General features: G+C 37.7%; 1 protein-coding gene across 15 annotated transcripts in view; it reads left to right on the top strand.

Annotated features, from left to right (window-relative positions):
* Positions 1-1769: 1769 nt before the first annotated feature.
* LOC116267705 (uncharacterized) overlaps positions 1770-26898 on the top strand; it is a 34589-nt gene continuing 9460 nt past the window's right edge. For 2 of the 15 annotated variants that reach the window (XR_007572111.1, XM_050075292.1), the window contains exons 1-4: positions 6454-7370; positions 8469-8582; positions 9030-9108; positions 17879-17955. Coding sequence is in view for 9 of the 15 variants with exons in the window: in XM_050075292.1 (XP_049931249.1) it covers positions 6611-7370; positions 8469-8476 (768 nt within the window). In the remaining 6 variants the exon portion in view is untranslated. Of the gene's footprint in view, positions 1785-6453; positions 7371-8468; positions 8583-9029; positions 9109-9178; positions 9310-9387; positions 9526-12944; positions 13024-13093; positions 13125-13302; positions 13456-17682; positions 17762-17878; positions 17956-18773; positions 18813-19442; positions 19686-19994; positions 20262-26898 lie in introns of those variants that run through there. The other 13 variants (XM_050075291.1, XM_050075297.1, XM_050075293.1 and 10 more) reach the window with 12 other exon arrangements.

Below are 26898 nucleotides of genomic sequence, written 5' to 3'. Positions count from 1 at the left end.
CACGGTCCTATGTAGGGATGCACAACAAGTTGAGCCAAATCGGGCTCAATTCATGACTAGAACGCTTTAATCTTATTGACTTTCTTGTATGTTACAGTTTTTGCAGTATTTCATTTTCTGGTTTTTGAAATTTTCTTGGATCTAAAACCGATTCTATTATGCAAAGATTAAGTACTATTATGTTAACCTGCTGTTGTTATTTTCTTTTAGATATGTAGTTAAAATTTCATTTTTATACTCTTCCTTTGTAACAAATCACTTTAGGTAATTGTGTCCTGACAACGTACTTCGGAACCTCATAGGCACCTCATCTTGTCTTGTTCCTCTTTCTTATTCCTTGTACACTTCTTTTTCCTGTTCTGACAATGATGTACAACTTTTGAGGTGGCATTTTTACTTTTAATAGCCCTAATTCCCTTCAGTGGATACTATATCATCCAAATGAAAATGTAGAAAAAGGCACTTTTGTGTTTGATTTAAATAAAAACATGCTATTCAGGATAGTAGCTTCTAATTAGTTTCTTAGCCATTTAAAATGTTCTTACATTTCATGTACACTGGTACTGTAGAGAGTTCAATTTTCTTGCCTCCTGCTTTACCTGTTATATAAATCTGGCACAGATGGTGGGTGGGAAATCGAGCACACATATTCTATCAAACACAAAAGGATAAATGCACCATCTTCTGCCCAGATGAAGAAATTATGAGGATTTCCTGCATACTCGAGAAGGTGAAATGAGCAGCTTGTTAAATAACTGGTTATGGTACCTTTTTTCCTGTTAGGTGCTCATTTCTTGTGTCGAGCTTGATGCTATTGTGCTAGATGCCTTTGCAGCAGGCTCAAAAGACAGAACTTGCTCTGGTGGATGGTAAATTTAGTCGCTTTACAGCAAGTCAGCAGCATCATAAGCTTACTGCACGGCAGATGCCAACCTAGTTGCCAGCTTGTTGATCCATAATATAGTTAGCTGCTTCAGTCATTTTCCACGTTTTTTTTTTCTCTCTTTTTATTGGCATAAGAGCTCGTTTCTCTGTAGAACAGTTTATTCTTAATGGCCTGCTTTTAGGCATCAGTTTTTGCACTTTTTCCTCCTCTGGTTTTTGAAATTTTCTTGGATCTAGAACTGATTCTAATCTGCAAAGATCGAGTACCTGCTATGTTGATCTGTTATGGTTATTTACTTTAGATTTCTTGTTCTAATTTCACTTTCATTCCCTTCCTGTGTAACAAATCGCTTTAGGCAGTGGTGTCCAGGCAATGTGCTTGGGAACCTCAGAAGACACCTCATTTTGTCGTGTTCGTCTTTTTTCTCTCTATATACTTCTTTTTTCCTGTTCTAAGGATGATGTACATGTTTTGAGGTGGCATTTTTACTTTTAAAATCCTTAATTGCTTTCAGGTGGATATTGTATCAGCTCAATGAAAATGGAAAAAAAACTCTTTGATGATTGTCCTTAATTCTTTTCAGGTGGATATTGTATCAGCTCAATGAAAATGAAGAAAAACTCACTTTGATGATTGATTTCTATATAAACCTGCTATTCAAGGTAGTAATTTCTAGTTAATTGCTTAACTATTTGAAATATTTTTTACATGCCTTGTGCAATGTTACTGCAGAGAGTTCAATTTTCTTACCTCCTGCTTTACCTTTTATATGAATGTGGCAGTGCTGGTGGACTGGTGGGTGCAAGAGGGTGCAGAGGTCATCTTAATTTGACGTCATCAGCCTTGATGGTGGCACTCTAGACGTCTGGGTCCTGCTGTCCATGACCAGTTGTTTATAGTTTGCCTATGTCCCCTGTTTCACTCGTTTGTTTCCCATGCATGCACAATCTTTTATGACGCATCTCTTTTTACTGCAAAATTTCATCTTATTTTGCTTATGAAAGGATGTCTGTCCTCAGGTTTAGTCTTATACAAACAAATTAAGAAACATTGGCAAGTTGGTTTTCTAGATGGCCATGGACCATGTTCAAGTTGTAATGGTTTGTCGAAAGGACAAATCCACCATCTTCTGCCCAGATAAAGTTCTCTTCATGGGCAGAATGAATATTTAGCAGGAATATGTGATATTGGACTGCACAAAATTTTAATGACATGTCCATTATTTTAGTTCTTGCACTCAACAAGCCATGCATCGTTTTGGAAAAAAGGTTGCCTAGGATTTTGCGATTTGCAATGAGGCCGAGAGTGTGGCAGTAGAAGCTAAGGTGGTTGGTGATGGTAGAGTGAGTCTGGCGGAGGAGCATGAATCCAAGAAAGAAAAAGCTTTTCATTCCCATGCTTCAAAGCTGATGTCGGCCATTCAACTTTATACTCTCTGAGTGGTGAGTCGGATGGTAGGTGAAGTGTCCATGTAGAGGTTACCCATGTCCAATTCGGGCTCAACTCAAACTTGGCCGTGTAAGCTTGTCACGAGCGAGCCAAGCTTGAATTAACACTCAAGCTAGCCAAGTTTTATCGTTTCCATTTTCATTTGAAGAAAAAAAATGAATAAAGTGACATAAGCTTAAACAAGTCAAAATTAAGCTTAGACTCGGTTTACCGAGCTCGCTCAGGCTCAGACTCATTACCAAGTTGAACGAGTCGAGCTCGAGCTCAGACTCGGATTACCAAGTTGAGCCTTGAGTTCACCTCATAAAGCTCAATTCAAGCTAGAGCCGAGCAATATGTGACTTGATCCATGCCTTTATGTACATTCCTAACCGTTTAAAGCACTTTAAACATACCATGGATTTGGTCTAACTTGATCTAGATCCAAAACAATGTAGACATTTTCTCACCCCCCTCAAATTTTTAAAATTTCAAAAATTTATGTGTTGATTATATAAATTTTAGTTTAACTTATATTAAAATTATGAAAAACTATATTTCGAACTCTGTTAAAACTTTAAAAGTATAGTTCAGCCCCTACAACGAAAAATTCCTGTCTCAATCCCTATTGACATTCTTCTATGCAATTACCAAAAGACAGATCGCCTCTAATTTGGATCACTTGTCCAATTTGCATCCACTACAACATATGTCACATAGGTGCAAGTGTGGAATGCAGGTGTCAGTGCTGCAATTTTTCAAAAACAATTGGGTGTGGGTGTGGCCAAGATATGGGTGAAGGTGTAGCGAAGATTTGATACATATATACATACATATATATACACACACACACACACTAGCACACACACAATTAACAATTTCTATTTACTTAAAATTAAAATGGTGTCTTTTTATGAAGACACCCTGTGCGGTCTACGCTTTCCTTCCTAAAAAGAGACGCAAGGACGATCACCTGGTTGTCCTGTTAAGAAGACTACTGTGCATGTGTGCGCTCCATGCATGATTAAAAATTTAAAGATGAGAGGCAAAAACAAGGAGGGAAGGAGAGGAAAAAAAAAAGAGGTAGAGCAAAAATAAATGAACAATTCTTATTATATGAAAATTTTGATAGTAAAATATTAATATCTTACATTTTTTATGAAAGCCACTAGAATTAAAGCATGGTTTGGTACTAAATTAGTATTTACAAGTAGGTTAGCAATGTTCACATTATTTAAGCATTTCTTGTGGAATCCCACATATCTGAAAAATGATGATGATAAACATAACAAATTCTGTGCTGAAATTTCGAGAAAAAGATGAGGAATCACTTAGTTGACTGAGAAGGAAAGAAAATTTGTGTCAGACATTTCAAGGGGCCTTAAATGCATTATCAGAAGACTATCCAAAGTTTTTTATTTATGGGATGAACCATAATAAGATGAAAGCATGTTCAAAGTTATGCCTACATTTAGATATTTATTTTCATTGATTCGAATCTGTTTTTTGCATGTGAGCAGAAAAAAAAAATCAAGCTCTGCATATAACGTTAGTTGTAGTTAGAGAAATTCTATTGTTTGTTGCCTTCTGAATATAAAAAGATTCATGACAATGATTAAGAGGTAAGACATTCTAAAATTGAAGAACAAGATTCATTGCCAATGATCAGTGATAACAATGTTTGAATTCATGGACATTTCAAGGCCAGTTTATTAAAAAATTAAGAGGTAAGACATGGATTCATTCTAAAATCCATGGACATTGTCACGTCCACTTTATCAGTGATCAATATTGACTAGAAAAATTGCTGTGATTGTAATTTTTATCTGTTAACAATATTTGAATCAAACAAAAGAACTGCACAAAATTTTCTCTTGAATGGCTCCACAAGGTCTTCCCAGGCTTCGAATTTCATGTTGCCCATTCAACTTTACACTCTTTGAAGGGTGAGCGAGACTAGGGGATGGGCATCGGGCTGGGTCAACCTGACGGGCCCGAAACTCGGGCTCGGGCCCAATATTCGGGTATCAGAGGACCTGAGAAGCATTGAGACTTTCCCCAACACTTGCCATAGAAACTGTTCCTTTCTTGGAATGCTTTAAACCAGGATGGATTTCATCACCAAAAAAAGTCGAGCTTGTTCACCATAAAGGAATCTGCAGATCAAACATGGAATAATCAAACATACAGCTAAACCCAATAAATCCATGGAAAGAGAGAAATTTTCTTTTAGCAAGCTGATGTGAAATCAACTTCGCATCCATAAACATTTATAGTTCCTAGCCTATGCCTATAAGTGGTTACGCATGTCAATTTTTGGTACTGAGCCAGTTGCAATGGTTTTTCAATGGTCAGATTCCAAAGCCTGATACATATTAAAAAGATTCAGAGATATCTGCCCTTCCTGATTAGCCAAACTTAAACGTAAATTCAGATGTTTTTCCTTACTTGTAAATGGAATCACCTCCAGTGCCTTTTCCTGATGGATCACCAGTTTGAGCAGTAAAATCCTTCTGGACTGTATGGAAAAGGCAATTGCAGGATTCTTGATATAACTAAAACATGCATGCTATTATGCTTCTTCCTGCATCTGACTTACAAAAAGGTCTACTTTCAGGTCCATTAAAGCTCATAATGGAATTGCAAAACTGGACCCAAACACAGTACGGGTTTGCCAAACCCACATAAATAAATCACTGGTAGCCCTTATCCCAGAAACAGAATTTTCATGCTCCTCCAAGAAATGGAGGGCGTTTTTTGTAATGAATAATTTGGTAAAAACAATTCATAGTTTGATCATTTGAAATACTTATGTGTTTGCTTCTATCTAAAGAAGCAATTTCACTAACATCAACAGGTTTGTCCATTGTCATAAATAACATTATACAGGGAGGTTTTTCTCAGGTATAGTAAAGTATAAAGTCTAGGTAAAATCTTGGCAAATTCCAAAAATTTAGAAAACAGATGTAGAAGTAAAATGAGTAAAATACTAAAATAAGAATCCAGTAGTAAAAAATGCAAAAAAATGCCAAAAAATGTGAAAAAATGTGTTTTTTTTTAACAAGCCAGGTTATTTTGCAGTTTTTTTTTTCGAATATCAGTTTAATCAGCCCGACCAACAGTCGTTTTTTACTTCACCCGAAGGAGAAGACAAAGTGCGTCGACCGTTTGTGTGAACTTCTTTCTCGAGATAAATCCTCTGCATCTTATTCTTGCCCAATAAATCCGTTTGCAGCGACAAGCAAACACGGTTAAAAGCTCGGAAAATGAGCTCGAGCCATGTTGGACATGGACCTGAATCCGGATCCATATCAAGTCGAACTGATTCAACTTGACAAAAATATAGTTTTTAAATGTATTTTTAATAATATTTATGTGATATTCTTTTCAGATCTAATAATACTATTGGTAACAATTCTTATCTCATGCTTACGAAAAAATTGATATGCAAATATGGCGTTTTAAGCATTTTTAGTTTTTCCCTTGATCCTGTGAACTCATGTCATTTTTGTTCTGAATTTACGTGGCAAAGCTTGGCCAATTGTAAATGGCCTTGCTTCATCTAAAGGTTCCGCAACTTTGTAAGTAGGAAGCTGGCGGGCGTCCCAACAAAAGCATAACAAACAAGATACAAGTGTGGAGCATTATGTGGGAAATCTGCTCAAAATTGAGGTGGCTAAAAACATTATTTTTTGAAAAAGATATTCATTTTTTTTAATACACCAAGCATTCAATTTAATTTGCAACTTGAAACAACAACTTGCAAGTTACTAAGGGGAGCGCTTCACTAGGTTAATCTTGATCCTATATATATATATATATATATATTCGATACGATATATTTATATATTTTTATTTTTAAATCAATTTAAAGTATCCAATACATTTTGTAAAATAAAAAAAAAGAAAAAAATTAGGGCCAGGGATATACCAGCAATTACGTATTAGCGGAGAGCGCCAAAAATCTCCTCCATATTTAGAAACTCACCTTCTTCCGTGATCAGTTTAGAAATTTGAAATTAAAACTCGTGAAAGAATTTGTTATCGATGTCCCAGGCCTCTCTTAGACACCATAATTTCAAAATCTTTAAAACAGAATTTTGCAACGCCGGTTGTCAAGTATCCGTTCAGAAGAAAAAGGGAGGGAAGCACTCCCTCTCTTCTTTACGCGGGCAAACCATCAGTTAGAAAGAGCGATCGCTAAGTTGGATTACAGCAGAAAACCAAGAATTCCCTCTCTCTCTCCCCACTTCAACCGGCGGCCTTTGAGAAATCGGAAGAAGAAGAAGAAGAAGGATGGTGGGAAGGCGGAAGATTAGCATGGGATTCATCTCCGATCAAAGGAAGCGCCATGTCACCTTCTCCAATAGAAGAAAGGGCCTTTTCAAGAAGGCCCAAGAGCTCGGCTGTCTCACAGGCGCAACCATCGGCATTGTCTGCTTCGCTAGCGAAGCAGGGAATGCTTTTACATTCTCCTACCCTCCACCTGCGGACGATCAAGAAGGAGATGATGGACACAGGCAACTATTCTCCGTCATGCAGCAATACTGTGAGCAAGAGGTGGGACTGCGAGCACCATCCCGCACCATCACAGCTACTCGTTCGCAACCACTGAAGACAAGACCATCAGTGGTGGAATCAAAATCGATTTCAGAGCAGAACAGTGGCACCGGCCTCCCACAATCAGTGGGCGGAAATGACTTGTGGGAATCGTTGGAATCGCTGCATGGTGCCGTCGTTAGTTTCTCTGATGCGGGCAGCTACGATTTTGGATCATCCTCAAATTGCGTGGTAGAAGGTGAGCAAGAGGTGGGGCTGCAGATGCAGAGCAAGGACAAGGCAGAGACACCTCTTCCGGACTCGTCCCTTGGCCAATCGATGGTGGAAGAACAGCAGTCGGTGGACTCAACCCTCTATGGTTCTGTGAGTTGCAGCAGTTTTTTCGATTCCTCCAGCTTGCCTCCACCGCCATCGATTGACGCTCTCCTTTCATCGCCACCACCGTCATTCGGCTGGAACGACGGTCTTGATAGTTTGGAGATGGACGAGTTCGAAGGTGCCCTCATCCTGTCGCCCCTCTTCTCCTGAAGCATAATGGTCAAACCAGTTAGATCCTCAAGTTCTTGGTGGCTGTGCCTTTTTAAAATTTTTTTGGTCTCACATTCATTTCTCATTCTTTTGTGTGCACATGTTTTGGTTGCCGAAGTATTTCTGTCTAGAGGTCCTCATGTTGTATCTCCTGTGGTTTTCCCCACATTTTGTAAATCATTCTTTTATGATCAAATAAAGAGCTGTAGGTATGTTGTTCGCTTCGTGGAATTTCACCATTACTTGACAAATGAAAAAAAAAAGAGCCTTGTTCCACAGGTATAATGACTAGCTACCAGTACCAATTGCATGCCAATATTGGCTAGATGGAAGTTGGGAAGGGTCCTGCAGACGCTAGATAATGCTGATGGGGTTGGCCGGGAAGCAGTTTCGATTAAGCATTCAAAAAAACAAAAGCACAAGAAAAGTAGACGGTTGACTTTAAGAAAATCACACAAAGAACATGCATATTAGCTATACTATTGATAATTTTTCCGTAACATAGATCTCGAATGCGGAAGGTATAAAAAATCATAAGTAATTGAGATGAACTAACCATATTTACCAGTAGAAGAAACAGAAGAAAAACTGGACAAAAAATGGCAGAGTATTGGAGGTAGTGCAAAAGGTGAAAAGAATATGGAGGCAGTGCAATTGCAGGAAGCAGAACAGAAAAAGAAAAAAATATGTTGTAGCTAAACGTGCAAAATCACATCAACCACATCAACAAAAATTGGACGTCAATGTGATTTCATTTTGAATAAAGTGTCCTTATCTGATTTCATAAGCCAAGTTCATTCCACAAGTCAATTGCTCGATTTCTTTTTATGGTTTTAACGTGATGCTATTGGTTCAATTTCCTCTGGTTTTAGGCAAATTTTATGGCAATGTTGGTCTGTCATTACTTTTCTTTGCACGTGGATAGGAGCAGCATGAGTTTCATTTTCGTGTATGTAGGAAATCCTCTTAGTTCCTTTTTTAGTTTGTTACATGACCAGTTATGGTACTATTTTTCATGTTGGCTGCTCATTACTTGTGTCGAGATTGATGCTAGATGCCTTTGCAGCTGGTTGAAGTTCAAAAGACAGAACTTGCTCTGGTGGATGGTAAATTTAGTTGCTTTACAGCAAGTCAGCAGGATCCTGAGCTTACTGCGTCACAGATGCCATCCTAGCTTCGGGTTTGTTGATCCATTATATAGTTAGCTGCTTTCGTCACTTTCTGCGTTTTTTTCTCTCTTTTTATTGGCATAAGTTCTCGTTTCTCTGTGGAGCAGTTTATTCTTAATGGCCTGCTTTTAGGTAACAGTTTTTGCAGTGTTTCCTCCTCTGGTTTTTTAATTTTTCTGGAATCTAAAACTGATTTTAATCTGCAAAAATAATCTGCTATGTTGATCTGTTGTGGTTATTTACTTCAGATTTCTAGTTCTAATTCCACTTTTATTGTCTTCCTTTGTAACAAATCGCTTTAGGCAGTGGTGTCCAGGCAATGTACTTCGAAACCTCAGAGACACCTCATTTTGTCGTGTTCCAATTTTCTCTCTATATACTTCTTTTTTCCTGTTCTAAGGATGATGTACACGTTCTGAGGTGGCATTTTAGCTTTTAAAATCCTTAATTCCTTTCAGGTGGATAATGTAGTAGCTCAATGAAAATGAAGAAAAACTCACTTTGATGATTGACTTATATATAAACCTGCTATTAAAGGTAATGGGTTTTTGTTAATTGCTCAACCATTTGAAATATTTTTTACATGCCTTGTGCAATGTCACTGCAGAGAGTTCAATTGTCTTACCTCCTGCTTTATCTATTATATGAATGTGGCAATGCTGGTGGACTGGTGGGTGCTAGAGGCTGCAGAGCTCATCTTAATTTGACGTCATCAGCCTTGATGGTGGCATTCCAGAGGTCTGGGTCCTGCTGTCCATTACCAGTTGTTTATAGTTTGTCTATATCCCCTGTTTCACTCGTTTGTTTCCCATGCAGATCAAATGTGGAATGATCAAACATATAGCTAAACCCAACCAATCCATGCGAAAGAGAGAAGTTTTCTTTCAGGAAGCTGATGTGAAATCAACATCACAGCAATAAACATATATAGCTTTTAGCCTATGCGTACAAGTGGTTAGTCATGTCAATTTTGGTACTGAGTCAGTTGCAATGGTTTTTCAATGGTCAGAGTCCAAAAGCCTGATATATATTAAAATGATTCAGAGATATCTTCCCTTCCAGATTAGCCAGACTTAAACGAAAATTCATATATTTTTCCTTCCTTGTAAATGGAATCACCTCCAGTGCCTTTTCCTGATGGATCACCAGTTTGAGCAGTAAAATCCTTCTGGACTGTATGGAAAAGGCAACTATTGTAGCATTTGATCCTGTGTTGAGCAGACCAGAAGTTAAAAATTCTGGTGAAAAGGATCATTGGGTCCTTCATTAACTATTGTTACAAAAACTTCTAATATTCTGACAAAACTAAGTAACTGGAACTTCTAGAGTTTTTGAGAACTGATATGAAACCTAGGAACTTCTAGAAAAGATGGGATTTCTGGATGTAAAAGGATGTGCTTGCACCCTGTAATGCAGCAGCAATTGTAAAAAAAGATGGCATATAGTAAAATTGCATTTCAGGAAAACAGGATTACATTTAAAAAACATGAGAAATGTAGATATTGGATGAGCTCCCTATTTTAAAGAACTACTTTACCATCTAACAAGTCCCCAAAAGTTAACATATTGCCTCATTGTTCCACAACAGTTCCACACCCATCTGCACGACATATAAATGCAAGCTAATGACTCATTCACATGACACCGTAGAATTTAGGCCCCCATAGGAGGCAGTTTAGCTTCTCAAAGGGAGTTCAGTATCTATCTCTAAATCTACTAAGTACTGTACTTAGGTATCAAACTTCAAATTGGTCTCAAGTTTGTGAGCTATCTACTCAACATAACTTGATGGGCCGTCTCCATTATCTAATACAACTGTGTAATGATTAACTGACTTTGACTTACACCAAACACTACATGCAGGATTCTTGATATAACTATACCATGCATGTTACCATGATTATTGCTGCACCTGAATTACAGAAAGGTCTACTTGCAAAACTGGACCCAAACAGAGTACGGGGTTGCCAAACCCACAGACATAAATCACTGGTAGCCCTTATCCCAGAAACAGAATTTGCATGCTACAAGGAATGAAGGGCCTTTTTTCTAATGCATAATTTGGTAAAAACCATTTATAGTTTGATCATTTGAAATGCTTATGTGTTTGCTTCTATCTAAATAAGCAATTTCACTAACATCAACAAGTCTATGCGTCATCATAAATATCATTATACAGCAAGGTTTTTCTTAGGTATAGTAAAGTTTAAAGTCAAGGGAAAATCTCGGAAAATTTCAAGAATTTAGAAAACAAATCAAAAAGTAAAATGAGTAAAATACGAAAATAAGAATCCATTAATAAAAATGTGAAAAAATGCCAGAAAATGCGAAAAAATGTGTTTTTCTTTAACAAGGCAGGTTTTTTTGCAGTCTTTTTTTCGAATTTTGGGTGACCTATTTTTTGAAGCGCATAAAATAGCTATGTTGATCTGCTTGGTTGACCTCATTACTTGTGTCGAGATTGATGCAGACCTGATTTCCGGACTCGTCCCTTGGCCAATCGATGGTGGAAGAACAGCAGTCGGTGCACTCAAGCCTCTATGGTTCTGGGAGTTGCAGCAGTTTTTTCGATTCATCCAGCTTGCCTCCACCGCCCTCGCCATCAATTGACGCTCTCCTTTCATCGCCACCACCCTCATTCAGCTGGAACGACGGTCTTGACAGTTTGGAGATGGACGCGTTCGAAGGTGCCCTCATCCTGTCGCCCCTCTTCTCCTGAAGCATAATGGTCAAACCAGTTAGTTCCTCAAGTTCTTGGTGGCTGTGCCTTTTTCAAATTTTTTGGGTCTCACATTCATTTCTCATTCTTTAGTGTGCATATGTTTTGGTTGCCGCAGTATTTCTGTCTAGAGGTCCTCATGTTGTATCTCCTGTGGTTTTCCCCACATTTTGTAAATCATTCTTTTATGATCAAATAAAGAGCTGTAGGTGTGTTGTTTGGTTCATGGAATTTCACCATTACTTGACAAATGAAAAAAAAAAAGCCTGGTTCCACAGGTATAAGGACTAGCTACCTGTACCAATAGCATGCCAATATTGGCTAGATGGAAGTTGGGAAGGGTACTGCAGACACCACATAATGCTGATGGAGTTTGCCGGGAATCAGTTTTGATTAAGCATTCAAAAAAAAAAAAGACAAGAAAGGACACGCTTGACTTTAAGAAAATCACAGAAAGAACATACATGTTAGCTATACTATTTATAATTCTTTCCTAACATCGATCAGGAATACGAAAGTTATAAAAGAAACTATAAAAATCATAAGTAATTGAGATGAACTAACCATATTTACCAGTAGAAGAAACAGAAGAAAAACTGAAAAAAAAAAGGCAGAGTATTGGAGGTAGTGCAAAAGGTGAAAAGAATATAGAGGCAGTGCAATTGCAGGAAACAGAACAGAAAAAGAAAAAAATATGTTGTAGCTAAACGTGCAAAATCACATCAACCACATCAACGAAAATTGGACGTCAATGTGATTTCATTTTGAATAAAGTGTCCTTATCTGATTTCATAAGCCAAGTTCATTCCACACGTCAATTGCTCGATTTCTTTTTATGGTTTTAACGTGATGCAACTGGTTCAATTTCCTCTGGTTTTAGGCAAATTTTATGGCAATGTTGGTCTGTCATTACTTTTCTTCGCACATGGATAGGAGCAGCATGAGTTTCATTTTCGTGTAGGTAGGAAATCCTCTTAGTTCCTTTTTTAGTTTGTTATATGACCGGTTGTGGTACTATTTTTGATGTTGGCTGCCCATTATTTGTGTCAAGATTGATGCTGTTGTGCTAGTCCGCTAGATGCCTTTGCAGCAGATTGAAGTTCAAAAGACAGAAGTTGCTCTGGTGGATGGTAAATTTAGTCGCTTTACGGCAAATCAGCAGGATCCTGAGCTTACTGCATCACAGATGCCATCCTAGTTTCGTGTTTGTTGATCCATAATATAGTTTGCTGCTTCAGTCACTTTCTGCCTTTTTTTTCTTTCTTTTTATTGGCATAAGCGCTTGTTTCTCTGTGGAGCAGTTTATTCTTAATGGCCTGCTTTTAGGTAACAGTTTTTGCAGTGATTCCTCCTCTGGTTTTTGAAATTTTCTTGGATCAAGAACTGATTCTAATCTGCAAAATTAATCTGCTACGTTGATCTGTTGTGGTTATTTACTTTAGATTTCTAGTTCTAATTCCACTTTTATTGCCTTCCTGTGTAACAAATCGCTTTAGGCAGTGGTGTCCAGGCAATGTACTTCGAAACCTCAGAGACACCTCATTTTGTCGTGTTCCTCTTTTTTCTCTCTATATACTTCTTTTTTCCTGTTCTAAGGATGATGTACACGTTCTGAGGTGGCATTTTAGCTTTTAAAATCCTTAATTCCTTTCAGGTGGATATTGTATCAGCTCAATGAAAATGAAGAAAAACTCACTTTGATGATTGACTTATATATAAACCTGCTATTAAAGGTAATGGGTTTTAGTTAATTGCTCAACCATTTGAAATATTTTTTACATGCCTTGTGCAATGTCACTGCAGAGAGTTCAATTGTCTTACCTCCTGCTTTATCTATTATATGAATGTGGCAGTGCTGGTGGACTGGTGGGTGCTAGAGGCTGCAGAGCTCATCTTAATTTGACGTCATCAGCCTTGATGGTGGCATTCCAGAGGTCTGGGTCCTGCTGTCCATTACCAGTTGTTTATAGTTTGTCTATATCCCCTGTTTCACTCGTTTGTTTCCCATGCAGATCAAATGTGGAATGATCAAACATATAGCTAAACCCAACCAATCCATGCGAAAGAGAAGTTTTCTTTCAGCTAGGTGACGTGAAATCAACTTCACGTCAATAAACATATATAGTTTTTAGTCTATGCCTACAAGTGGTTACTCATGTCAATTTTGGTACTGAGTCAGTTGCAATGGTTTTTCAATGGTCAGAGTCCAAAAGCCTGATATATATTAAAATGATTCAGAGATATCTTCCCATCTAGATTAGCCAGACGTAAACGAAAATTCAGTTATTTTTCCTTACTTGTAAATGGAATCACCTCCAGTGCCTTTTCTTGATGGATCACCAGTTTGAGCAGTAAAATACTTATGGACTGTATGGAAAAGGCAACTATTGTAGTATTTGATCCTGTGTTGAGCAGACGAGAAGTTAAAAATTCTGGTGAAAAGGATCATTGGGTCCTTCATTAACTATTGTTACAAAAACTTCCAATATTCTGACAAAACTAAGTAACTGGAACTTCTAGAATTTTTGAGAACAGATATGAAACCTAGGCACTTCCATAAAAGATTAGCATTTCTGGATCTATGCATAAAAGACGTGCTTGCTCCCTGTAATGCAGCAACAATTGCAAAAAATGATGGCATACAGGAAAATTGCATTTCAGGAAAACAGGATTACATTTAAAAAACATGAGAAATGTAGATATTGGATGAGTTCCATATTTTAAAGAACTACTTTACCATCTAACAGTCCCCAAAAGTTAACATATTGCCTCATTGTTCCACAACGGTTTCACACCCATCTGCACGACATGTAAATGCATTCTAATGACTGGTAGCCCTTATCCCAGAAACAGAATTTTCATGCTCCAAGGAATGAAGGGCCTTTTTTCTAATGCATAATTTGGTAAAAACAATTTATACTTTGATCATTTGAAATGCTTATGTGTTTGCCTGTTCCTAAAGAAGCAATTTCACTAACATCAACAAGTCTATGCATGGTCATAAATATCATTATACAGTGAGGTTTTTCTCAGGTATGGTAAAGTTTAAAGTCTGGGGAAAATCTCAGCAAATTTCAAAAATTTGGAAAACAAATCTAAAAGTAAAATGAGTAAAGTACGAAAATAAGAATCCAGTTATAAAAATGTGAAAAAACACCAGAAAATGCGAGAAAATGTGTTTAAAATGTGTTTTTCTTTAACAAGGCTGGTTTTTTTGCAGTTTTTTTTTCAATTTTTGGTTAACCTATTCTTTGAAGCGCATAAAACAGCTATGTTGATCTGCTGTGGTTGTTTACTTTAGATTTCTAGTTCTAATTCCGCTTTTATTGCCTTCCTGTGTAACAAATTGCTTTATACAGTGTTGTGCAGGCAATGTACTTTGGAACCTCAGAGACACCTCATTTTGTCTGTGTTCCTTTTTTTTCTCTCTATATACTTCTTTTTTCCTGTTCTAAGGATGATGTACATGTTTTGAGGTGGCACTTTTACTTTTAAAAGCCCTAATTCCTTTCAGGTGGATATTGTATCAGCTCAATGAAAATGGAAAGAAACTCACTTTGATTATTGACTTATATATAAACCTACTATTCAAGGTAATAATTTTTAGTTAATTGCTCAACCATTTGAAATGTTTTTTACATGCCTTGTGCAATGTTACTGCAGAGAGTTCAATTTTCTTACATCCTGGTTTACCTATTATATAAATGTGGCAGTGCTGGTGGACTTGTGGGAGCAAGAGGCTGCAGAGGTCATCTTAATTTGACGTCATCAGCCTTGATGGTGGCACTCCAGACGTCTGGGTCCTGCTGTCCATGACCAGTTGTTTATAGTTTGTCTAATCCCCTGTTTCACTCGTTTGTTTCCCATGCATGCACAAGCTTTTATGGCGCATTTCTTTTTAATGAAAAATTTCATCTTATTTGGCTTATGAAAGGATGCCTGTCCTCAGCTTTAGTCTTACACAAACAAATTAAGAAACATTGGCAAGTCGGTTTTCTAGATGGCCATGGACCATGTTCAAATTTTAATGCGTTGTCAAAAGGACAAATGCACCATCTTCTACCCAGATAAAGAACTTTTCCTGTCGTCATTCTCTTCATGGGCAGAATGAATATTTACCAGGAAGTATGTGATATTGAACTGCACAAAATTTCCTCTTGGAATTGTAAGCATAATGACATGTCCATTATTTTTATGTTCTAGCACTTAACAAATCATGCTCTCTGAGTGGTGAGCCTGGTGGCAGTTGAGGTGTCCTTGTAGAGGTTGCCCATGCCCAAAATTTTGGATACACAGAAAATCAGGTCAATTTTAACCACACGTTATATAGGATTTAAAAGTACATTAGTATAGCAAAATATAACAGACCTGCCACAGTGCATCTACACGGTCCTATGTAGGGATGCACAACAAGTTGAGCCAAATCGGGCTCAATTCATGACTAGAACGCTTTATTCTTATTGACTTTCTTGTATGTTACAGTTTTTGCGGTATTTCATTTTCTGGTTTTTGAAATTTTCGTGGATCTAAAACCGATTCTATGCTTCAAAGATTAAGCACTATTATGTTAACCTGCTGTTGTTATTTTCTTTTAGATATGTAGCTCTAATTTCATTTTTACTCTCTTCCTTTGTAACAAATTGCTTTAGGCAATCGTGTCCAGACAACATACTTCGGAACCTCAGAGGCAATGTTATCACTGGAGTAGCGTATCGCGTATCGGTCGGGCCGACCTATATGCCGCATCGTAACGTATCGTAAATGTATCATAACGTATCGTAAAATTAATTTTTAATTTTTAAAAAATATTAAAAAATCATAAAAAATTCCAAAAAATCATAATAATTTCAAAACGAAATCCGAAAAAACAAGTAAAAATCAGAAAAAATCAAGAAAATCCTGATATGATTTGCTTACAATAATTTCACTTAACTCTTAACCTATCTTTGGGATTCACCCTTGTACACCACTGCCATGCAGGATACGACATTATATCTTCACAAAACAAGTAAAAACATACAAATAAATGTAGGAAATAAGAGAAATGAACGATTCAACGACAAAATGAGTTATTTTTTAGCAAAAAACCCTCTTTCTCCAAGCTTCCCACCGTCCCGAGACTCCCCACAACAAGAAATAAAGAGCTTCTTCACCGGCAAATCTTGATGCAAATGGAGAAAATATCTCCCTGCCACGTCTCTTGCAGTGTTTAGAAACAATAGAAGAGAGAGAGAGGAGCGTAGGTTTTAAAAAAAAAGACGCAAAAAAGGGGTCGTCGTGCGTATAACTCGTATCGTATCGTTTTTGTTGATACGGACGATACGTATTGTACGATACACATTCGTATCGTACGATACGGATAACATTGCTCAGAGGCACCTCATCTTGTCTTGTTCCTCTTTCATATCCCTTGTACACTTCTTCTTCCTGTTCTAACAATGATGTACAACTTTTAAGGTGGCATTTTTACTTTTAACAGCCCTAATTCTTTTCAGTGGATGCTATATCATCCGAATGAAAATGAAGAAAAAGGTACTTTTGTGTTTGATTTAAATAAAAACTTGCTATTCAGGACAGTAGCTTCTAAGTAATTGCTTAGCCATTTAAAATGTTCTTACATGCCATGTACACTGGTACTGTAGAGAGTTCAATTTTCTTGCCTCCTGCTTTACCTGTTATATAAATCTGGCACAGATGGTGGGTGGGAAGGGTACTGCAGACACTAGATAATGCTGATGGAGCTTGCAAGGGAAGCAGTTGCGATTAAGCATTCAAAAAACTAAAGCACAAGAAAAGTACACGTTGACTCTAAGAAATCACAGAAAGAACATGCATAATTAGCTATACTATTGATAATTCTTTGATAACATCCATCAAGAATATGAAAGGTATAAAATCATAAGTAATTGAGTGAAATAACCATATGCTATCCTGGTTTCGAGTTTGTTGATCCATAATGTAGTTAGTTGCTTCAGTCACTTTCGGATTTTTTCTCTCTTTTTATTGGCATAAGTACTCGTTTCTTTGTCGAAGAGTTTATTCTTAATGACCTGCTTATAGGTAACAATTTTTGCAGTGTTTTGTTCCCTGGTTTTTTGAAATGATCTTGGATCTAGACTGATTCTACTATGCGAAGTTTAAGAACCTGTTATGTTGATCTGCTGTGATTATTTACTTTGGATTTCTAGTTCTAATTCCACTTTTATTGTCTTCCTGTGTAACAAATCGCTTTAGGCAGTGGTGTCCAGGCAATGTACTTCGAAACCTCAGAGACACCTCATTTTGTCGTGTTCCTCTTTTTTCTCTCTATATACTACTTTTTTCCTGTTCTAAGGATGACGTACACGTTCTGAGGTGGCATTTTAGCTTTTAAAATCCTTAATTCCTTTCAGGTGGATATTGTATCAGCTCAATGAAAATGAAGAAAAACTCACTTTGATGATTGACTTATATATAAACCTGCTATTAAAGGTAATGGTTTTAGTTAACTGCTCAACCATTTGAAATATTTTTACTTGCCTTGTGCAATTTACTGCAGAGAGTTCAATTTTCTTATCTCTTGCTTTACCTATTATATGAATGTGGCAGTGCTGGTGGACTGGTGGGTGCAAGAGGGGAGCTCATCTTAATTTGACGTCATCGTCCTTGATGGTGGCACTCCAGAGGTCTGTGTCCTGCTGTTCATGACCATTTCTCTATATGTTGTCAGCTTTACTTGTCTCCTCAAAAGGATCTCTATATTCCCTGTTTCACTCTACTTGTTTTCCATGCATGCACAGGCTTTTATGTTGCATCTCTTTTTCATGCAAAATTTCATCTTATTTGGCTTATGAAATGAATCAGCTTTAGTCTTATACAAACAAATTAAGAAACACTGGCAAGTCAGTTTTCTAGGTGGCCATGTTCTTGTGAAAAAAAAGAAGGGTCGCAGCCCTTTAGCAACTTCTCTTGGTATTTCAAAATCCCAAAATATCGTAAGAAGTGATTCCATGTACACATTTTTGTGAGGCCATGCAAGGTACTTTATCTTTTGAAGCCACATGATATGCAAAAATTTCTTGGTTCATGAAAAGGAAAATCTCTTTGTTATTTTCGTTGTTAGGAGCTAAAGATCGAAGTAGAAGATCTTTTGGTGTTCTCATTTTTTGAAATAATGTTCTCTCTGATATAGAGATGGATGACGGTATGATATACTCTAGTCCATTAATGCAGGCCTAAAATTATTATGAAGAAGAATAATAGAAGCTAATCTCTTTTTACCTTCATGTGTGTTCACTATGTGGGCCAGAGTTATCTGAATGTTTAGACCCATATATAATTGATAGTTCTGTAAAAATAGAAATAGACATTTACTTCTTTTTGTGAGTCCTTTGTTTTATACTACTTCTAAAACAACCGGTTTTCTGTGGTAGACCATGAAGTTAAGATTCATTTGTTCTTTTCCTAATTCAGCATATGAAATGTGAAAAAATTGTCATTGCAGAGTACATGCTGATCCAGTATCAGGGCCACATGTAGGCAGGTGTGGGTTGTTCCCCATACTAGCCCTTCAAGTTTATTTATTTCAAAATTGGTGTTGTCATGTATTTGCTCATTTCTAAGTGCTAGTTCCCTTAAAAGAATGAGAGTTTTTGAATTTGTGCCCCTCACCCAAAATTTTATGGCTCCACCATTGAGTACATGATGGAACATCTTCACATAAAAGAGAAAGAAGTAGCAAGTACATGCATGAACTATAGAAGGAGTATGGCAAAACAATGGCTGTTCTTAGGGTATGGAAGCTTTTTCTCTTCCTTTTTCTTCTGTAATTTGTAATCATGTCTAGGGCATGGGCTGAATGAAATGGTCACTAGAAAGTGGGTTTTTCTTGTGGAATCCCACCTATCTGAATCATGATGAAGATGAACATAATAAAGTCTGCTGAAATTTCGGGAAAAAGGTGAGGAATCACTTAATGATGGAGAAGGAAAGTAAAATTGTGTCAGACATTTCAAGGGCCTTAAATGCATTATCAGACGACTGTCCAAAGTTTTCTATTTTTGGGATGAACCATAATAAGATGAAAACATGTTTGAAGTCATTGCTAAATTTAGATCTTTAATTTTATTGATTTGAATCAGTTTTTCTTTCTTTCTCCATTTTATGTGTGCAGACTTTGGGCTATCTATGTGACAGAATCATATGCTTTGAAGCACTAGATCCCTTTGAAAATCAGGTTGTTTCGACCAGGTCCTTCGTCTTTGAAAGTGGCAAAACCGGAATTGATTCAGACAATCCTTCAACACTTGAGAGCCACTGAATCGACTAAAAGGAGATGCCCTTGCATACTTTGCAGACCATCAATAGAAGCATTCCATGCTGTGATAACATAGCATACTTCAACCTTAAAAGGATGGTAAGCTTCTTCCAAATAATTTTGCCAGACAAGGCCTTTCGTTTTTCTCGTAATTATGTTAGAACTGATATACTTTTCCCATTGTCTATTTTCTTTGAGACAATGTTTGAAACATAGCCACAGCCAGGAAAACTGGTTCCACTAGAACAACAGTAAGTTTTTGTATCTATAAATGATTCCCTCAGACACATACAGAATCTATGATTTTAGAAACACAAAGAAACCATGGAAATGACATTAGATTTCTATTGAAATTTCATACTTTTTTATGGTTCTAAATACTACCAAGTATCTTGTTTCATTGACCAGGCATATGTGGTTGCCAGAAGGGAGCTTCAAAGTTGCAGTTGATGGGTTCACTTTATCCTCATTCAAATCAGTCAAACTTTTCAGATTTGTGTCCACCTCTACATGCGTACCCAGGCTAGCATCTTCAATACCAATTTGCTTTCGTTAGGTTGAGCAGCTTCCCCTCGATTAAGAATAGGCCAATCTGAGGGATTTCAAAGTCGAAAGACACATGAGAAGAACTGGATAGTTCCATTGGCTGCAGGTGCAGAGGTTGAGGGAGAATCCATTAAGTTTGTCAAACCAGTTGATAGTGATCAATATTGACTAGAAAAATAGTTGTGGATGTAATTTTTACTGTGTCAACAGTATTTGAGTTAAACAAAAATTATTGCATTTGTGAAGGAATGCTCTCTATCTCTCTTTCTCTTTTCTCTCTCTCTCTCTCTCTCTCTGTGCACCGTGTCTTAAAACGTTTTAGCCACAGTTGCCACATCCAGAACTCGTATCATTTTTAGCCATGAGTATGTGGTTTGAAATATATAACCGCGGTTCTGGCTGTGGTTAAAGACCTTTGCTGTTCTAGTCTTGACTGGGAACTCTATTAAACCTTCGTCTTTGAAAGTATTTGATCTTCCCATCTATCCAGTTGGATCTTGACTTAGTTTGCATGTGGACCATATTCAAGTTTTAATGTTTGTCAAAAGGACAAATGCACGATCTTCTGCCCAGATAAAGAATTTTCCTGTCGTCATTCTCTTCATGGGTAGAATGAATATTTAGCAGGAAGTATGTGATATTGAACTGCACAAAATTTCCTCTCGGAATTGTAAGCATAATGGCATGTCCATTATTTTTGTGTTTTAGCACTTAACAAGCCATGCATCGTTTGGGAAAAAAGGTTGCCCAGGATTTTGGATTTAACAATGAGGCTGAGAGTGTGGCAGTGGCAGCTAAGGTGGTTGGTGATGGTAGAGTGAGTCTGGTAGAGGAGAATGAATACAAGAGAGAAAAAGCTTTTCATCCCAGGCTTCAAAGCTCATGTCGCCCATTAACTTCACGCTCCTTGAGTGGTGAGTCGATGGTTGTTGAAGTGTCCTTGCAGAGGTTGCCTGTGATCAAATTTTGGATGCACACAATTATATACACAATATAACAGACCTGCCACTGCGTATGTACACGGTCCTATGTAGGGATGTACAACAAGTTGAGCCAGTTCAATGACATGAGCCTGACTCATTTAAGCTCAACTCAGCAGTATCATTCTTGTTTGTTAATGTTTAGGGGTGTGTTGGTAATTTTTATGAATTTTAACACAATTTTTATAGTTTCCATTTCATTTGAAGAAAAAATGAATAAAGTGGCGCAAGCTTAAACTAGTCAAAATTGAGCTTAGACTCGGTTTACCGCGCTCGAGCTCGGACTTGGGTTACCAAGTTCAGCTTTGAGTTTGCCTCATAAAGCTCAATTCAAGCTCGAGCCGAGCAATACGTGACTTGAGCTGGCTGAGCATGCTCGTCGTACATTCCTAACCCTTTAATAGGCCTGCACAATGAGCCAAGCCAACTCGAACTCGACTCGAACTCGTTTGAAAAAACTCGGCTCGTGCTCGACTCGTTTATAAACGAGCTGAGTTCGAGCTTACAAAGATGCTTGAAACTATAAATGAATTGAGTTCGAGTTTCAGGAACTCGACTCGTTTATATTCGACTCGACTTGCAAACTGATACCCTCTGTAATATTGTGAAAACCGGTTCACAAGTTATATGAGTTAATACATGAGTCAAACAAATTAACGTTTACACGAGTTAATGCTTACACGAGTTAACGCTCAACGAGCTAATGCCTAAACGAGTTAAATGGGTTAAACGAATCAATTTGAGCTCGATTTTGTTAGGTCGAGTCGAGCTTGAGCTTGCTCGACTCTGCTTGTGTGCAGCACTACCCTTTAAAACACTTTAAACATACCAGGGATTGGGTCTAACATGAACTATCCAAAACAAGATAGAAATGTTTTCACCCCCTCAAATTTTTAAAATTTCAAACAATTTACATGTAAATTTTATAAATTTTAGTTTAACCTATACTAAAAATATGAAAAATTTTATTTCGGCCCCGGTTAAAATTATGAAAGCATGGTTCTACCCCTACAAAGAAAAATTCCTGCAGAGACAGATCACCTCTAATTTGGATCACTTGTCCAATGTGCATCCGCTACAACATATGTTACATAGTTGCAAGCGTGGAACAGCCACTAGAATTAAAGCATGGTTTGTAGTAAATTAGTAGTTACAATTAGGTTAGCAATGTTCACATTTTATTTAAGATATTTTAAAAGGATGGTCTGGCTTTTATCCCTGATTTAAGTGGTCTGAGACACTCTTTAGTATGTAAGATTGAATTTACAATCACATATGGTTTTAAAATATGAACACCAACAAATATCGATAGTGCAAATGAGCCAGTTGCAATGCTTTTTCAATTGTCAGATTCCGAAAGCCTGATACATATTAAAATGATTCAGAGATATCTACCCTTCCAGATTAGCCAGACTTAACGTAAATTCAGATATTTTTCCTTACTTGAAAATGGAATCACCTCCAGTGCCTTTTCCTTATGGATCACGAGTTTGAGTAGTAAAATCCTTTTGGACTGTATGGAAAAGACAACCATTGTAGACGTGCTTGCACCCTGTCATGCAGCAGTAATTGCAAAAAATGATGGCATGCATTTCAGGAAAACATGATTGCATTTAAAAGACATGAGAAATGTAGATATTGGATGGGCTCCATATTGCAAAGAACTACTTTACCATGTAAAAATACCCAAAAGTTAACATATTGTCTCATTGTTCCACAACAGTTTCACACCATCTGCACGACATATAAATGCAAACCAATGACTCATTCACATGACACCGTAGAATTTAGGGCCCCATAGGAGGCAGTTTAGCTTCTCAAAGGGAGTTCAGTATCTATCTCTAAATCTAGTATCCGACTTAGGTGCCGAACTTCAAATTGATCTAAGGTTGGTGAGCTATCTACTCAACATGACTTGATGGGCCTTCTCCGTTATCTAATACAACTGTACCATAACGATTAACTGACTTTGACATACAACCGAACACTACGTGCAGGATTCTTGATATAACTAAAACATGCATGCTATTATGCTTCTTGCTGCATCTGACTTGCAAAAAGGTCTACTTTCAGGTCCATAAAGCTTATAATGGAATTGCAAAACTGGACCCAAACACAGTACGGGTTTACCAAACCCACATACATAAATCACGGTAGCCCTTATCCCAGAAACAGAATTTTCATGCTCCTCCAAGAAATGGAGGGCGTTTTTTGTAATGAATAATTTGGTAAAACCAATTCATATTTTGATCATTTGAAATACTTATGTGTTTGCTTCTATCTAAACAAGCAATTTCACTAACATGAACAGGTTTATCCATTGTCATAAATAACATTATACAGGGAGGTTTTTCTCAAGTATAGTAAAGTACAAAGTCTAGGTAAAATCTCAGCAAATTTCAAAAAACATATCTAAAAGTAAAATGAGTAAAATACTCAAATAAGAATCGAGTAATAAAAAATGCGAAAAAATGCCAGTGTTTTTCTTTAACAAGCCAGGTTATTTTGCAGTTTTTTTTTTTTTTTGAATTTCAGTTTGATCAGCCGACCAACAGTCGTTTTTCTCTTCGCCCTGGACAGGAGCGCCAAGTGACGCGAGGAAGGAGAAGACGAAGCGCGTCGACCGTTTGTGTGAACTTCTTTCTCGAGATAACTCTGTTTGCTGCAACAAGCAAACGCGATTGAAAGCTCAGAAAATTGAGCTCGAGCCTGTTGGACATGGACCTGAATCCGGATCGATATCAAGTCGAACTGATTCAACTTGACAAAAATATAATTTTAATAATATTTATGTGATATTCTTTTCAGATCTAATAATACTATTGGTAACAATTCTTATCTCATGCTTACAAAAAAATTGATACGCAAATATGCCGTTTTAAGCATTTTTAGTTTTTCCCTTGATCCTCTGAACTCATGTCATTTTTGTTCTGAATTTATGTGGCAAAGCTTGGCCAATTGGAAATGGCCTTGCTTCATCTAAAGGTTCGGGAACTTTGTAAGTAGGAAGCTGGCGGGCGTCCCAACAAAACAAAAGCAAAACAAACAAGATACAAGTGTGGAGCATTATGTGGGAAATCTGTTCAAAATTGAGGTGGCTAAAAACATTATTTTTTGGAAAAGATATTCATTTTTTTAATACAGCAAGCATTTAATTTAATTTGCAACTGGAAACAACAACTTGCAAGTTACTAAGGGGAGCGCTTCACTAGGTTAATTTTGATCCTATATAAACTCGATATGATATATTTATATATTTTTATTTTTAAATCAATTTAAAGTATCCAATACATTTTGTAAAATTAAAAAAAATGAAAAAATTAGGGCCAGGGATTTACAGCAATTACGTATTAGCGGAGAGCACCAAAAATCTCCTCCATATTTAGAAACTCACCTTCTTCCGTGATCAGTTTAGAAATTTGAAATTAAAACTTGTGAAAGAATTTGTTGTCGGTGTCCCTGTTCTCTCTAAGACACCATAATTTCAAAATCGTTAAAACAGAATTTTGCCACGCCGGTTGTCAAGTATCCGTTGAGAAGAAAAAGAGAGGGAAGCACTCCCTCTCTTCTTTACGCGGGCAAACCATCAGTTTAGAAAGAGCGATCGCTAAGTTGGATTACAGCAGAAAACCAAGAATCCCCTCTCTCTCTCCCCACTTCAACCGGCGGCCTTTGAGAAATCGGAAGAAGAAGAAGAAGAAGAAGGATGGTGGGAAGGCGGAAGATTAGCATGGGATTCATCTCCGATCAAAGGAGGCGCCATGTGACCTTCTCCAAGAGAAGGAAGGGCCTTTTCAAGAAGGCCCAAGAGCTCTGCTGTCTCACAGGCGCAACCATCGGCATTGTCTGCTTCAGCGAAGCAGGAAATGCTTTTACATTCTCCTACCCTCCACCTGCCGACGACCAAGAAGGAGATGATGGACACCGGCAACTACTCTCCATCATGCAGCAACACTGTGAGCAAGAGGTGGGACTGCGAGCACCATCCCGCACCATCACAACTACTCGTTCGCAACCACTGAAGACAAGACCATCAGTGGTGGATTCAAAATCGATTTCAGAGCAGAACAGTGGCACCGGCCTCCCACAGTCAGTGGGCGGAAATGACTTGTGGGCATCGTTGGAATCGCTGCATGGTGCCGGTGTAAGTTTCTCTGATCTGGGCAGCTACGATTTTGGATCATCTTCAAATTGCGTGTTTGAAGGTGAGCAAGAGGTGGGACTGCAGATGCAGAGCAAGGACAAGGCAGAAACACCTCTTCCGGACTCGTCCCTTGGCCAATCGATGGTGGAAGAACAGCAGTCGGTGGACTCAAGCTCTATGGTTCTGTGAGTTGCAGCAGTTTTTTCGATTCCTCCAGCTTGCCTCCACCGCCATCGATTGACGCTCTCCTTTCATCGCCACCACCCTCATTCGGCTGGAATGACGGTCTTGACAGTTTGGAGATGGACACGTTCGAAGGTGCCTTCATCCTGTCGCCCCTCTTCTCCTGAAGCATAATGGTCAAACCAGTTAGATCCTCAAGTTCTTGATGGCTGTGCCTTTTTCAATTTTTTTGGGTCTCACATTCATTTCTCATTCTTTTGTGTGCATATGTTTTGGTTGCCGAAGTATTTCTGTCTAGAGGTCCTCATGTTGTATCTCCTGTGGTTTTCCCCACATTTTGTAAATCATTCTTTTATGATCAAATAAAGAGCTGTAGGTGTGTTGTTTGCTTCATGGAATTTCACCATTACTTGACAAATGGAAAAAAAAAAAAGCCTGGTTCCACAGGTATAATGACTAGCTACCAGTACCAATCGCATGCCAATATTGGCTAGATGGAAGTTGGGAAGGGTACTGCAGACACCAGATAATGCTGATGGAGTTTGCCGGGAAGCAGTTTTGATTAAGCATTCAAAGAAAAAACACAAGAAAAGTACACGCTTGACTTTAAGAAATCACAGAAAGAACATACATGTTAGCTATACTATTTATAATTCTTCCCTAACATCGATCAGGAATACGAAAGGTATAAAATCATATTTAACAGTTGAAGAAACACAAGAAAAACTGGACAAAAAGTGGTGGAGTATTGGGTGGCTGTGCAAATCATATTTAATAGTTTCTAGTTAATTGCTCAACCATTTGACATATTTTTTACATGCCTTGCGCAATGTTACTGCAGAGAGTTCAATTTTCTTACATCCTGGTTTACCTATTATATGAATGTGGCTGTGCTGGTGGACTGGTGGGTGCAAGAGGCTGCAGAGGTCTTCTTAATTTGACGTCATCAGCCTTGATGGTGGCACTCCAGACGTCTGGGTCCTACTGTCCTTTCCTTGTTTATAGTTTGTCTAATCCCCTGTTTCACTCGTTTGTTTCCCATGCATGCACAAGCTTTTATGGTGCATCTCTTTTTAATGAAAAATTTCATCTTATTTGGCTTATGAAAGGATGCCTGTCCTCAGCTTTAGTCTTATACAAACAAATTAAGAAACATTGGCACGTCGGTTTTCTAGATGGCCATGGACCATGTTCAAGTTTTAATGCTTTGTCGAAAGGACAAATGCACCATCTTCTGCCCAGATAAAGAACTTTTCCTGTCGTCATTCTTCATGGGCAGATGAATATTTAGCAGGAATATGTGATATTGGACTGCACAAAAAATTCCTCTTGGAATTGTAAGCATAGTGACATGTCCATTATTTTTTATGTTCTAGCACTTAACAAATCATGCTTTCTGAGTGGTGAGTCTGATGGTAGTTGAGGGTGTCCTTGTAGAGGTTGCCCATGCCCAAAATTT

This window comes from Nymphaea colorata, chromosome 14 (assembly GCF_008831285.2).
Source record: "Nymphaea colorata isolate Beijing-Zhang1983 chromosome 14, ASM883128v2, whole genome shotgun sequence".
Taxonomy (NCBI): domain Eukaryota; kingdom Viridiplantae; phylum Streptophyta; class Magnoliopsida; order Nymphaeales; family Nymphaeaceae; genus Nymphaea; species Nymphaea colorata.
Note: the sequence above shows the minus strand (reverse complement) of the source record. Positions and strands in the feature narration are given on the sequence as shown.